The 16,218-nt window shown below is 34.6% G+C and overlaps 1 protein-coding gene across 11 annotated transcripts in view; it reads left to right on the forward strand.

Moving 5' to 3' along the window:
• Cdh12 (cadherin 12) overlaps positions 1-16,218 on the forward strand; it is a 1,149,544-nt gene that overhangs the window by 1,119,422 nt on the left and 13,904 nt on the right. For all 11 annotated transcript variants that reach the window (XM_011245344.3, XM_011245342.3, XM_011245345.3 and 8 more), the window contains 3 exons: positions 7,503-7,624; positions 10,131-10,248; positions 15,410-15,661. In XM_011245344.3, coding sequence (XP_011243646.1) covers positions 7,503-7,624; positions 10,131-10,248; positions 15,410-15,661 — 492 coding nt within the window. The remainder of the gene's footprint in view (positions 1-7,502; positions 7,625-10,130; positions 10,249-15,409; positions 15,662-16,218) is intronic.

Raw genomic sequence — 16,218 nt, forward strand, 5'->3', positions numbered from 1 at the left:
TTGGTACCCACAGGAAGACCCAGCTGTACATCTGTTACATATGTGCAGGATTGAGGCCTAGGTCAATGTCCAACCAGTGTACATCCTTTGGTTGGTGGTTCAGACTTGAGAGCTCCAATGGTCCAATTTACTTGACTCTGTTGGTCTTCCTATGAAGGTTCTTTCTCCTTCAGGGCTGGCAATCCTTCCATCTATTTTTCCATAAGAGTCACCAAGCTCTATCTACTGTTTGGCTGTGTTTAGCTGTATCTATCTGAGTCAGCTGCTGGATGGAGCCTCTCAGAGGACAACATGCTCCTATCTACAGGCATCAAAGAATATCATTAATAGTGTCAGTGATTGATTGTTGGAGTCAAGTTGTGCAGGCTATTGTTGGCTGGCCGTTTGTGGGGCCGTGGGTGTGGGGAAGAGGGGAATAGGAACGTGCCTGCGTCTGGCCAGAGTTCCAGTGCTCTGGGTGGGCAGACACGGGAAGACTGCCTGATGCTTTCCAAGAGGTCCCTGGTGGGTGTCTGGCTGTGTGAAGCCACTGACACCACACGGTGGGGGGTGGATAAGTGGCAGCCCCCAATACCAGGTTCTCAGTCTCTGGAATCCCATGCTGAATACAGCAGAGGAGCTGAGAACAGAATAGGGCCCCAGGGCGGCACTGGGCCCTGGAGATAAGGGAAGAGAGGGCAGGGGGAAAGAGGGGAGCTGGGTGGTTTTGATGAGGGTGAGAGTCCTTAGTCTGGTCTGTGGCTGCAATGTAGGAAGGCCTCCTGGTGGGAAGTTAGACAAGGCTTGTTAAGAGAAATCCTATCCCATCTTTCAAATATGGCAGGCCTTGATAAACAGAGACAGTCTATGGTTTTAGAACTTTATTGTAGAAAGATAGGGAGAAAGGAGAGAAGGTAGAAAGAGAGAGGGAGAGGCCAAGGCTGGCCATAGCCACGAGGAGAGAAGGGGGAAGAGAAAGAGAGAGAGAAGGAGAGCTAGAGAATATGAAAGCTTAAAGACAGGTAAAAGCTTAGAGAACGAGGAGGGGCCAAACAGCCCCTCTTATAGTGGTTTGTGTTATCTTGCTATTGCTAGGTAACTGTGTGGAGGAGTCTAGCCAGAAGACCAGAAGCTTGGGACATTGTCTACGTGACTGTTAGCCACATGCATCTCTTGTGGGGGTTGTGGGAGCGGAAACTTTGACAGGAGCCAGGGTCCAAGAGACATGACCAAATTGCCTACCTTCCCATGTGGGTGGAAATTACCACCCATCGTGTCCTACGGAGTTCAAGACTTCAGCTCGACTGGAGAACAGGCTGCCTGTGCATAGCCCATTGCCCCACAGCCATTCCCTTAGTCTCTGCTTCCTCCCCATTGTCTGCATTATTTTAGACAGTATACAATATACAATATACAGGATTAAGTTATCCTGTGTGGGGTTTAGGGTCTCTCTCATTACACTGGAGTTCCTGTCTGGATACAGGAGGTGGCCTCTTTAGGTTCCATATCCCCAATGTAGTGAGGCCCAGCAAAAGTCAGCTCCATTGATTCTTGGGTGCCTCCCTTATCCCAACTTTCTGTTTCATCCTGGAGGTAATTCTGCCTACTCACCTGAGTCAGCTGCAGATTTCCATTAATTTTCATGGCCATCTAGCTCACTCTCCTGTCCTTCCCCACACCTGATTCTGAAACCTCCATTCCCCTCCCCATACTCCTCCCTTCTAGTTCCTTCTAGACATCTGCCTCTTATGACTGTTTTATTTCCCCTTCAAAGCAAGATTCACTTTTCTTCATCTGGGCCTTCCTTCTTGTTTAGCTTTTATGGTCTGTGAAGTTTAACATGGTATTTGTATCTTATGGATAATGTTTATGGATAATGTACACTTATAAGTTTGTAAATACCATCCATGTCCTTTTGGAACTGGCTTACTTCACTCAGGATAATATTCTCATGTTCTATCATGACGTATTGTTTTTTAATAGCTGAATAGTGTTTCATTGTGTAGATACACATTTTCTTTATCCATTCTTCAGTGGAGGGACATCTATGTCATTTTCAGTTTCTGGGTATTCCAGTTTCTGCTGCTATGAACATAGTTGGACAAGTATCCTTTGAGATGCTGGAGCATCTTTAGGGTATAGACCCAGGAGTAGTATAGTTGAGTTCTGAGGTAGAACTATTCTCAGTTTTCTGAGAAAATACCAAATTGACCTTCATGGTGGTTGCACATGTGTGCACTCTCACAAGCAAAGGAGTAGTGTTCCCCCTTGCTCCACATCCTTGCTGGCATGTGCTATCTCTTGAGCTTTCAATCTTAGGCTTTATGTTTTGATTTGCATGTCACTGCTGACTAAAGATTTTGGACATTTCTTTAAGTGCTTCTAGGCCCTTCAAGATTCCTCTGTTGAAAAAAATCTCTGTTTAGTTGTGTACTGCATTTTTAATTGGGTTATTTGAGTTGTTGGTGTCCAGCTTCTTGAGTTCTCTGTAAATTTGGAATATTACTCTTCTGTCAGATGTAGGGTTGATGAAGACCCTTTCAAAATCTCTGGGCTATCTCTTTGTCCTATTGACAGTATCCTTTGAATTTGAAAACTTTGCAGTTTCATAAGGTTCCATTTATTAATTGTTGGTCTTAGAGTTTGAGCCATCGGTGTTCTGGTCAGGAATTTGTCTCCTGTACCAATGTATTCTAGGGTATTTCCCACTTTCTCTTCTATGAGATTTATTGTATCCAGTTTTTTGTTGAGGTCCTTGATCCCCTTGGATTTGAGATTTTGCAGGGTGATAAGTATGGACCTATTTTCATTCTTCTACATATAGATATCCAGTTAGCCCAGCACCATTTGTTAGAGATGCTTTCATTTTTCCATTGTATGGTTTTTGCATCTTTATCAAATATCAAATTTTTGTAGCTCTGTGCATTTATTTCTCGGTGTTTGAATAGATACCATAGATTAACTGTCTGTTTCTGTACCCAAACCACGTAGTTTTTAATCACTATTGCTCTTTATTACAGCTTGAGGTCAAGAATGGTGATTCTTGCTCTGGAACTGCTGCTTGTACTCTGTCCCCTCCCAGTTCCCTGTGGAGTTCCTCTTGGCTGAGATTCATGGAGCCAAGCTTCTCTTTTCTACCAGCCTTTACTCCTGGAGGGATTGCATTACCAGCCCTAACGGAGACTTTTGAATCCTAGGATAAAAAGCACAGACTCAGCTTTATTACTTTAGAACTTGCTAGCGAACACAATTGCTGAGCACAGACTCTCCTGCCCTCAACTTATTAGCTACCCTGTATCAGCTATCCTCCACAGATGTCCTTGGCTATCCACTAGTGGCAGAGGTTGCTGGCTTTAGCTTCCCTGATACCTTTCATGATTGTTTGGTGCTCCTCCTTCCAAAACCTGGCCAGAAGAAAACAAAACAACAACAACAACAAAATCAAAAACCAAAACCCTCCTTTTCCTGTGTCTTTCTTCTTCTGGGCCAGAAGTCCTAACTCTGTCTTCTGCCCAGCAATTGGCTCCCTGTCTCCTTTATTGACCAAATTAAGAACGAACCAGGGAACCAGACCTTAATATCAGCACTTCCCTGTAAAGAAAGGTAGTGTCTTCCCATCTACATGCAACTCATTATAGATGCTTGGTTTACTTTAAGATTATATTTCTGCATTTAAAAATGTATCCTGTAAACGAGGAAAATACCTAATAATAAAAAAAAATGTATCCTGCTCACATGTTTTAGAAAATATTTTGTGTATTTGAGGATTAATTGTCCTCAAATAACTAAAAATATTTACAATTGTATTACTACAGAAATTTAAAATCTATATTAATTTTCCACTATTTTTATTGGAATAAATTATTTAGCAAAATATCAATAACAGAACAGAAATAGACTATATATATATATGTATGTATGTATATATATATATATATATATATATATATATATATATATATATATATATTTCTCTCCAATGGGTGGTAGTGAGTGACACAGATCTTTGTTGTTGTTGTTGTTGTTGTTTTCCTTTTATTTATTAATAGATTTTTTTAAAATTTACATTTCAAATGCTATCCCAAAAGTCCCCTATACCCTCCCCACGCCCTGCTCCCCTACCCACCCACTCCAACTACTTGGCCCTGGTGTTCCCCTGTACTGGGACATATAAAGTTTTCAAGACCAATGGACTTCTTCCCAATGATGGCCTTTTATGCCATTCTTCTGCTACATATGCAGCTAGAGACAGGAGCTCTGGGGGCACTAATTAGTTCATATTGTTGGTGGCACAAGTCTTTAATCCCAGCACTTAGAAGGCAGAAACAGGTGGATCTCTGTATGTTTGAGGATTGCATGTTCTAAAGAGTGAGTTCTGGGACAGGAGAGCTTCACAGAGAAATCCTGTCTCGAAAAAAGTATTAAACATACGAATGAATGAGCATGTAAACACACAAAAAACCCATATAAATACATACTAAATAAATACGATGATTTATGTTTGATCTCCTGTGAAAATCACTTGTAATCTAATAATGGAACATTATTTACATATTTTAGTGCATACAATCAAGAAACTACATCTCATGTATTGTAATGAGTTTCTACATAAAGAGAACTGTGGATTAAGCTTATTTATTTTCTTCTCAATATCTATAAAGCCATTAAACAATTAGAAGAATAGCATGGAAACTGTATCTTTAAGTGAATTATAAATTATCTTAATATCACTTCTCAGGATTTTCACAGAGGTTGTGATTTCAGTACATATTGGTTAAATTTACAATTTACATTGTTTTACAAGCATCAAGTACTTCGTAAATTCTATGTGGTTTTATTACCAAAAGTCTTCATCAAAGTAGTCATGATAAATTAGATATACAGAAATTTTGTCATGGTTTTCCCAAATACAGATATGATGACTCAGAAACTAGGTCATTATGTTCTCAGCACAATTTAACATATTACATATCTAAATGAAAGTAATCTTTATTAGTCTAATAAATAAAATACTCTGGCAAATATTTCACATTTATTTTAGAGCAGTGGTCTTTAAACAGAGATCTTACTGTTTTGGTACTTGGTACTTAAGAATACAAATTGATATTTGTATATTCTAATAATGAATTAACATATACAGTAGAAAAGGATATTAAAATAAAGTCATTGAATCAATTACAAAATACAACTCTACAAAACTTTTGTTGTTATTTTCTTTTCCTTTGAACATTTGTTTTCCTGGTCTCATCAGTGATATTTTGTGTGACATTTAATTTTGGAAAATCTTGGTATCCTACAGTGCACAAGATAATTTCTCACAACAAAGATTTATCTTAGTTAAAATGTGAAAAATAAAAATGCCCTTTGGAGAAAGGCTCTTAATAACAGGATAATATTTATGCTATTTTCAACAATTTCCTTATGAATATGAATCTTAAATTACATTTTAAGGGATAAAACAGAAGTAATTTACCAAAAATGGTAGATTAAAATAGGACTTGTTTATTTCAATAGCTTTTTTATAGTTAATGAAAATAAATTTCCATGGTGATGAATGTAGTTAAGTGAGAAAATATGTTATCTACAGAAGGCCATTCATCTTCAACTAAGCTTAATCAAATATGTAAAGTGTGAATCTTGTACTTTGAACTTGAGATCAGTTATCAGATAACATAACAAGAATCTGAGCCTCAAATCATATGGTTGAAGAATTGAACCACTTTTGTGCTACTTTTCATGAGCTTTATTGGTATTTAATTTTATGAGTTAGTTCACTAAGTAGTTTTAAGTTTGAAATATTGTTTTTATATATCTATAATCACTCAAAAAGTACAAGAACTTTTGATTCAAGACTTAGTCTTTTTACCTTCTGATTGTGAGTTTTGGAGAGGTTTGCACCACCAATTTTCAGAGCTTTATATACAAACAGAAACTCATGTTTCTAAACAACTGTGCAAGGTGTTTTAGGTGTTCTAGACAATTAGTACATAGTAGCCATTACAATGAAAAAGGTTCCTATTGTATAATTATTGCTGCTCCCTTGTAATTTTAGAAAATTAAACTTAGTTTTACCTATTTACTAAGTGTTATATGTCTCTATGCTATACAAACAACAAGTACTGTGAAAACAAGTAAATTTAATGATGTTATTTTATACTGTTAAATATGAGATTAATGATAATCTACAATGTCAGTAAATATTTGTATAATACATTGCATTTAATCAGCAAACATAGAAAAGGAAAACATGCAATGCAATATATTCATATTAAAAAATATGATTTCAGTACTGGGCTAATAATGGTAAAATTGGTTGTCAAAAATTCAACCAAAAAGTTTCTATTAAATAATTCTCTCTCTGTTATGCCTTCCTTAACTGAAATCAGTCCTATAGACTATACCTGTCATCTTCATCTTCAGCTCTTTGTACCTGCATAGCCATGTGCTGATAGATTTCATTCTTATACATAGATTTGGAAAAATACCATATGCTTCCGCATAGAGTGGTTTAATTTATGCTATAATGAATTTTGACACCATGTTGTTTGGACTTGTCAGAATCAGTCAGCAATAAAGACTTCGAATGTATTTTCAAAAGATCACACCTATATTATGAATCTTCATGATATAGAAGATTTTAATTTGGTAACCAATGGGTAGAGAAAATTTGGCGTGATGTAACTATTTTGCTCATTTCACATGCTGAATTTGTTTTTAACTCTTGGCTCTTTTAACTCTGTATTTTAGGTATTACCATCAAATATTTGAAGCAGTATATTTATTTGTAAAATTATGTGAGACTTTTTTAAAAAGTCGCTTTAAACATATTTCATGCATTATGCTTACATACTTTAATAATAAGTTATTTCCAGTGTTTTTCTTTAACATATAATAGAAATGCAAATATTAAGCCCATTGTCTGGGGTTAAAATATATGATGTGCATTAAAGAGTGGCTACTTATTCTAAATGTATCATGGTAACATGTAGTGAAGGAATAAGTAAGCCTTTATCAAATACTTACATACTATTTGATCCAGAAATAATTAAAGTATAAACTTTGTCCTTCCATAATATGCTCATTAATTCTATTTTACTTATATATATACCCCATGTTTTGTCAGTAAGACAAATTTGATATATTTACTTATATATCTTAAATATTCCATATATTAAATCTTCTAACTCTATTAGTGCAACACAGAAAATCCTATTTTTACAACAAAAAATATCAATATTGGCTAAGGTAAGGACAGTGCACTAGTCCAAAGCCCTACCTGTTCAGTAACACATCAGTTAAATAGTTAATCCTACCTGATCATATTTTCTTTACCTGGAATGATAGCTATGCAATCATCCCCTTATTTTTCATTGTGTTTTGCAGCTGATATCTTGTAATTTCCTATAATAGAGGATGATTTTCAACTTTGTATCAAAAGTAATTGAAATAAGATATGTCTTTCAGGGAAGCAATAGCCACGTTTTGTAATCATTGTTTATCTTTTTTTTTTATGTTTTAAACAGGTAACCCATTATTAACTAGCAAAGTTAACATACTAATTAATGTCCTAGATGTCAATGAATTTCCTCCAGAAATATCTGTGCCATATGAGACAGCTGTATGTGAGAATGCCAAGCCAGGACAGGTATGTTGTCAATACTGCTAACCAAATGTGTATTGGGGCCCCTATATGTTATGCTTTAGGCTTAAGTCCAGACATGAGTGCACATGCACATAGATATTTTCATGCTTAAAATATTTTCATAAAATTAATATATAAATAATACTAGGCTCATGTACCCCATCCCCATCTCTGTGAAAGAAAAAAAAAATACATATTCAAGATCTTCTGTATGCCATCAGGCCTTGAACTTCTATGTATGTAGCTCAGAATGACTTTGGGGTTTTCATGCTGTAATAAAATCTCTGTATGTACAGTTATGTATTATCATGCTCAATTTGTGAAGTGATGAAAATCAAGTCTGGGACTTTCTGCATGCTAGGCAAGCACCTATACAAGTAAACTACCTCCATAGATTTAAATAGGTTTGATTTAAATGAGATCGTTTAGCATTAATTTGAATAAAAACACACCTCAAAAATTAACAACTATATATTGATTGCTAAATAACACAGGACATTTAAGGTTAACATAGGGTGATGTAAGAACATTGATATAAGTCTGAATACAATAATTCTTATGTTTTAGAGAATGAAAATCTTAGGCTTCTCAAGAAGAACAGGATAAAAGGAATGTATTTGTATATGAAGTTTAGTAGAATAGCTTCTGCATTGTGTTCCAGATAATTCAACAATGGATGCCTACATGTGAAACGTTCAAGATTATAGTAATTGTTCCGTCCATAGGGCTAAGTGTCTTAGCTGAACTACATTCTATTTAGAAATCCTGAAGAAATAGGCTCTATGGCCAGTGAAGTAATTAAATTGCAAATGACAGCAAGGGCAAGTAGGAATGGTTCAATTGTTTCCTCATCTACTCAAGGAAAAGTCAATAATCAAAATCTTGATAAGGTAACAGGAATATACAGCCAGGTCAGATCAAAGATTTGGACTATCTTGGTTGCTTCCAGTTTCTATATATTAAGAATAAGTCTGATATGAACATAATAGAGCACATGTCCTTGTAGTATGGTGGAGAATCTTTTGGGTATATGTCCAGGAGTGGTAGCTATGGATCTTCACTCAACTCTTTCCATTATTTTTTGAGGTTGCCAGCAGAAGGTAGAGCCCAGATTAAAGGTGGATCTTCTCTCCTCAAAAGGTGCAGATTTAGGTTGGGATTCCCCTTCTCAAATAAATCAATCAAGAAAATGCCCTTACAGATGTAGCTAGCTAATACCATATATAGTCAAGTTGTCAGTCAAGAAGAGCAATCACAGTTGTTAGGGTGATACTTACTAAACTGTTGCATTCCATGATATAGCTCCTTTACATGTCATGTTAGAGCAATGTAACCAATAATTATTGTATGAGACAAATAAACTCTGTGGCACAAATTTCTACTGAGTAAATAGACTAAAATTCTTACAAAAATTATTTTTAAAAACATTTCATGACACTAATATTTATATTTAACACCTCAGTACTAATATATACCTACCTATCTACCAGCAATCTACCCAGTGTTTACCTGTGTATATTCTATCTTTCATATGTGTCTATGTGTTTGTTTCTATGTAGTAAGGTAAATCACTGTCAAGGGATTGGACTATAACCAGGAATCATATAACAAAAAGTAGTATTTTATTCATAATTCCTAAAATATGCTATGTGTACTTTATACCCCAAGACCAGAGTCTTGTATGGAATTTCTAAGCTGTTACTGTAGTCCATACTATTTAATTCATATGTTTGGCCTATTTTCACATTTTTATCTGTTTCCCCCACATACTTCCTAACATGTTTTCTGGCATAGAGTTCTTAGCTATCCTATCTATTATGCCTTTTGATTTGCTGCAATTTTTTACAGTAAAGACCTCCAAAATTACTTTTAGTTTAAATTTGAAGGGCAAAATGCTGAAGTATTTAGATTTAACAAATTCTCAGGGCAATGTGGGAAACAGTTTGAAATAGAGATGCTAGTATTTTACTGTCCAAGTAATATTGGAACAGAACACATAGTATATCATTCTAAATATCAGGGGTGGAGTTATCAACACAAGTGAATATATATTACTGTCTTCACTTTGCTGACTTTAATATGTCTATTCTCACAAATGTACTTGCCCTTTAATTTTGCTTTGCAAGAACACACAGATAATCAAATGTCCTGTTTCTAGTAAGCATTTCATATTTAACCTACAAAGCATTTAATGTAACATGCAAACAAGTGACTTTTAATTTTATTTTGCTTGGTTGGGAGAATTTTCAATACATGCAAGCTTTTGCATTACACAGATATTGATTTCGAATTAGCCTATGTCCTCTGATTGTAGCTGCCATTATTACTTGTAAATGCTTAGAGAATTGCTTACAAAAGGTATGTGTAAATAATTGGGTCACTTGTATTGATTCAAAATTGTCCTTTCTGTTTATTTGCATTCATTATTAGATAAACTTTTTAGCCTGTTATGTAGCATTCCCTGTGAAACTGATGACCGACTTCAAGTTTAATCTCAACTTTGTTTCAGATAATTCAGATAGTTGGTGCTGTAGACCGAGATCTCTCACCTGCTGGGCAGCAATTCTCCTTTAGATTAGCACCAGAGGCTGTCATCAAACCAAATTTTACAGTCCATGACTTCAGAAGTAAGTATAGCCACTTACAGATTTCTCCCTTATGGAGTTTTGTCAAAGGATACGGGGACAGGAATCAATGTTTTTCCTAAAAGCAGTTTCACAGAACATAGAAATCCATATATAAGAAATACAAATAGTTCGAAGAGTCTCAAGTTAATTACTGCATGATGATTATCAGGTAATACAGTTTGCTTTCATTATTTAAAAAAAAGTCAGGTTTTTAATGAATAAAGCAAATAAAACTTTCTAAAAGTGGCTCCTTGTTTTGAACACATCAGCAAAATGGTAAGCGTGTGTCTTATACATGCAAGTTAACTCTTATTCGCTTTTTTATTTGAGCAACAAGCAGTGCAAGTTTATGCATTGGGCAGTTCAATTGGAATGAACAGGAGTTTATTCCCATTTCATTATTCCCATGGCTACAACTGACACAATTATCCTAAAATACGACAGCCTCAGAGCGTCTGTATTGAGACCATATGTAAAGCCTTTATACAATGTCTAAATTGTTTCTGTAAAGATAATTTTATCTCCAATTGCTGCCAACCTATCTGTCATGTGACTTACACAATAACTTGCCATCTATACTAATGTGTCTAATATTACTATATCTGCTAATATTACAATCAAGCACAGAAACATAGATTGGATTAGAATATGGTTGCTTCTCTTTTGAAGGTGGGGCTGTAACTTAATCTGTTCCAAAGAGAAAGGACATGATTAGTGATTAAAAACGATGTATTGCCCGTATGAAATAAAAAGTTCAGTTTATCCTGCCTTAGGTCTGATCAGAACACCCACATTAACTTCAACTGATAAAATCTAACAAAATTTTGAATGGGTTTTCAAATGCATTAGGCACTTTATTACAATTAAAAGCCGAGTGCTTGTCTGGATATACTTTTCTACCATCATGAAGGCAAATATGTAAGCCAAATCATTTCTAAGTCAGATTTGTGTTAAGTCTTACAAACATTAGATCTCTGACTTAGTATGTCGATCTACTCTATGTATGTATAAAATGTATATTAAGGATTAAATATGCAGTATAATATTTGATGGAAATACTAAAGTATGAATGTGTTTTGCTTTTAAAACAAATGAAATAACATAATGAGATATTGCTGATGTGGACAACTAACCAACATTAAAGGATGTCTTGAGAAAACCTATTTGTGCACCGACTAGAGATAAGAAAGTCTGAGTGCATGTATTTCTCACATGAGGGGATTGGCTCCATCCTACAGTAAGATATGAAAAATGGTAGTAAATAAAAAGCATACCAAAATTTATGAATTTAAAAATAGCATAGCCTCATGTTTATATCATGAAGATAATAACATTTTACGAAGTGTAAGTGGTCAGTATTTAGATAATAAAATATAGAAGACACTCCTGTCCAAGCAAATGGAGTCTGTGGTAGATTGAATAAGATTTCTCTCATTGACCCACATGCTTGAATATTTGGTCACCAGTTTCTGGCCCAGCTGGAGAGGATTAGGAGATATAGACTTGATGGAAGAGGTGGATCTCTGGACCTTGCTGTGAGACAGTAAAAGCCCATGTCAATACAAGTAAACTTGGTCTGCTTCCTGCTTGTAACTGTAGATCAAGATGTAAATTTTCAGCGGTAGCTCAGGCACATATCTGCCTGCCATACAATATATGTGTTATCCAATGTACTGGTCATGATTCTTACCACCTGAAAAATTACATTCTCTCTATTTTCTATGAATTGGCTTGGGTCTTGTGGTCTTTTGACAGCAATAGGAAAAGAACAAATATATAACAATACTGGTAGCCTATTTACACGTTATTTGGGAAAAAAAGACTTATTCAGACATTCTTAGAAACCATTGAATAATCAGAGGAACTGTGTAACCAATAAGTTTTGTGATGTATATAGATCACTGAGACAGACAGTATTTGTGTATCTAAGACTATGATTTTGGCTCTGAAGACTAAGATTCCTTCATGGAAGGAAAACAGATAAAGGGGTTTTCCTATAACTTCTTGATTTTTTAAAATATTTTTATTAGGTATTTTCCTCATTTACATTTCCAATTGTGAACAACAATCAAACTTCAAAGACCTTAATCTTGAATAAGGAAGGTGATGGTTAAATCACTAAACAGAAAAAAAAAATCACCAATTCACACCATGTGCATATGAGGACAATTTTCTGTGGCTTTCAATATTCATCTCCTCTAAGTAACTCTATTCTGTAAAACATATATTGAATATCTTCAAATTTGTTGGAGTAAAGTAAAAGTCTTAATGAATTCAAAATCAATATTCAAGAACAGAAAATGTAATTTGAAAATCTCCACATAATTTTCTGTGCTTCTTTACTCATTATATATTATATTTTAAAAATATGTTCAACGGTATCCACCAGCTAGATTGTGCAGCATGTACAATTTCTTTCCCCTCTCCATGAAATATTGTTGGTGGGTGACTGAACTGATGGAATTTCACATTTAATCACATGTGGTATATGAAACCCTTAGGAACACTCTGGTATTCATGCGAGTCATCCATACATGAATGAAGTAAGTTTTAACCAATCTCATTAGCTGGTTCTGGTAAAATCTGCTAAACTATTTTTGTTGTTAAATAAACACTTATGACAGCAAAAAAAATATGTTCAGTTGATTGAAACACTTTAAGTATGGAATTGATGTTTCATGTGCCACCCTTTTACATAATACAAAGAACAAGAAATTTTTAATACTCAATCATTATTAATAAATTAGAAACTATTGAGCTATATGAAATAAAATCACTCTAACTCTCCAAGAAGTCTATATTTTCTATCTCTCTTGTTTTAATGATTGCCACTTAATTTATGACCTGTGACCACAGAAGGCTCCTTTTACTCAATCTAATGAAGTGAGTCATTGGTTTTGAATATCTTGATGGCTGTCATGAGCTCAAATATTTACCTCCACTTAATCTATTTATGGAGATCACTAATGGTGATTCTTTGTTGATATTTTCCATTATCTGAAAAATGTCACTAGAATGAAAATAAAGAAAATTTACAAAGGAAACCTTAACTGTTAAGTCAAAGCATTCCCACAAGGGCACTTCCTACAGCAATTAGTTTAGGGAAGCTTGTTAAGTAAACATTATATATTTGATTTAAAATTAATATATTGGATTGTGAGTGGAATAGTAACATATATCTACCACAGCTTTATTTTAATAATTAGTATTCTTTTTAAGTTGTTTACCTGCTTCCCAATAGTGTTATGAAGTTTATACTAAAAGCAATATTTTAAAAAGGATTGTTTAAAGTTTGGAGCTGCAACAAAAGGATGGACCATCTAGAGACTGCCTTATCTAGGGATCCACCCCATAATCAGCTTCCAAATGCTGACACCACTGCATACACTAGCAAGATTTTGCTGAAAGGACCCAGATATAGCTGTCTCTTGTGAGACTAGGCAGGGGCCTAGCAAACACATAAGTGGATGCTCACAGTCAGCTATTGGATGGATCACAGGGCCCCCAATGGAGGAGCTAGAGAAAGTATCCAAGGAGCTAAAGAGATCTGCAACCCTGTAGGTGCAACAACATTATGAACTAACCAGTACCCCGGAGCTCTTGACTCTAGCTACATATGTATCAAAAGATGGCCTAGTTGGCCATCACTGGAAAGAGAGGCCCACTGGACACACAAACTTTATATGCCCCAGTACAGGGGAACGCCAGGGCCAAAAAAATGAGAATGGGTGGGTAGGGAAGTGGGGGGGAGGGTATGGGAGGCTTTTGGGATAGCATTGGAAATGTCATTGAGGAAAATACATAATAAATAAAAAAGGGATTGTTTAATTGAAATTATAGAATGAATAAAAAAACAACGTATTTCTTAAAAACTTCAAAATAAATATGAGAAAATGTATTTTGAAAATGTTTTAATAGATATATCTGATTTTATAAAATTATTTTCTTTGTAGTAAAAATGAAATATCATTATTGTTGATTTCATTAAAGATACAATGGACTTCATTTCCAATTACTGAAAATAAAATTAATATAATTTAATGATATTTAGGATTTTTAATGACGTTTGATATCTTTACGACATGCTTTGTCTTCTCCCATATTTCTTATTCTAATGAATGTGAAAAATGAAAAAAGACAACTAAGTAGAAACAAATTCTTTTTAAAAACATTTTTTATTAATATTTGTTTCACTTAAGTACACATGATACAAAAAGCAAAACAAGTTTTCATTTCAAAACATTTAAAATGTTAACTTTATAATATACATAGCCATTTCGTGTGTCTCTATGCATTTGTGTGTGTTTGAGTGTATGTATGTGTTGCATTTCTTGTAGCCTGCCTCTGTAAGAGAGAAAAGTTGACAGAAATAGTTCCATTGTCTACCATCTCATAAATGAAATTCAGGTCATCTATTTCCTGCAGCATTGGGTATTGGAGTCAGGGGATTCTGGATGTTAGTATCTGTAGAAGTGGGAAAGTATCTAGGGATATGAATTATATATATATGTGTGTGTGTGTGTGTGTGTGTGTGTATGCACATACACACATTATGGTTGTGGACATAAGTATAGTGTGTGAGAGTACTGAGAGTATGTCTATTACTTGTATGTATTTTGCATATGAGAGTGTATGTGTGCCTATATGTGAATCAGAGAAATAAAGATTGCTGTTTCTCAGTCTGTAAATGAATCATCTCAGTCATCAAGTATTCTCATATATTTTATTTATCAGTTCTACAATAAATAGTTTTAAAAGATATTCCTAATATTCTTCTAAAAGATATTCCTAATATTCTTCTTTTAATCTTTGACTTTTTTAGGATTTAGAACTAAACATACCTAGATATTTTCAATTTGATTTTGATATCAGGAAAAAGAATGAGACAACTTCTTGGACATAGTTCTTGTAAATCTATATTCTTTCTGAATGGACACTTTCATCCATACACCCCCAAGATGAATGTTTTTCTTTCCTCGAATACTATTTTAATTACATCTGATTACCCTTGGACAGTTTTAATAATGATATAATAAGTAATTTCAATAAGGATGTGTTACACTGATTCCAAAAGAGCTTTCTACTGCTTAGCAGATATCGACTTAAAACTTGAGTTGAAAGTCACCATAGCTTATGTTATCCTAAATGTCATGTTTTGCAGACAACACAGCTGGAATCGAAACCCGAAGAAATGGCTATAGCCGCAGGCAGCAGGAGTTGTATTTCCTTCCCATTGTAATAGAAGACAGCAGTTATCCTGTCCAGAGCAGCACGAATACAATGACTATTCGTGTTTGTAGGTGTGACTCAGATGGGACCATCCTGTCTTGCAACGTGGAAGCAATTTTTCTACCTGTAGGACTCAGCACTGGAGCTTTGATTGCAATCCTACTATGCATGGTTATACTCTTAGGTTGGTTTATACATTGGCCATCTTCTCCCTATCCCTGCCTATGTCTTTACCACTTCTCGACTTACAATTTCTAAAATGTTTGGTCACTGAGCTGGTTAGAAAAAAAAAATCATTGGTCACTTAATATATGTGTGTATTAACATATTCTATTTGGTATTTTACACCTAACATTATCAATAATAAGTAACAATTAATATTCACCTTAAAAATAGACTATTTTTCCAACATGAAATCTCTATGATAAATACTCATATAAAACTATTTTTCAATTAGTTAGAAATGCTATTAATTGACATCATCTAATAAAAATAACTCAGATAAATAATAGTTTGTAATTACCATCTGAACAAAGAAATGAAGAAAACATAGAAACTAGAAGGAGAGTAAAGCAACCCCTTGTCTCTTGTTTACATTCTGCTTGTATTGCCATTCCAAATGTCTTCAACACCTTCTACATTCCAAAACGAGTTTGTAAGCAAAGAGGAGAGCTGACTAAAATATCCCCACTGCTAGGTAAATGATTGAAATAAGTATATTTTGCAAAACGGTGTGTGTAT

The sequence above is a fragment of the Mus musculus genome, chromosome 15 (assembly GCF_000001635.26).
Source record: "Mus musculus strain C57BL/6J chromosome 15, GRCm38.p6 C57BL/6J".
NCBI classification, from domain to species: Eukaryota; Metazoa; Chordata; class Mammalia; order Rodentia; family Muridae; genus Mus; species Mus musculus.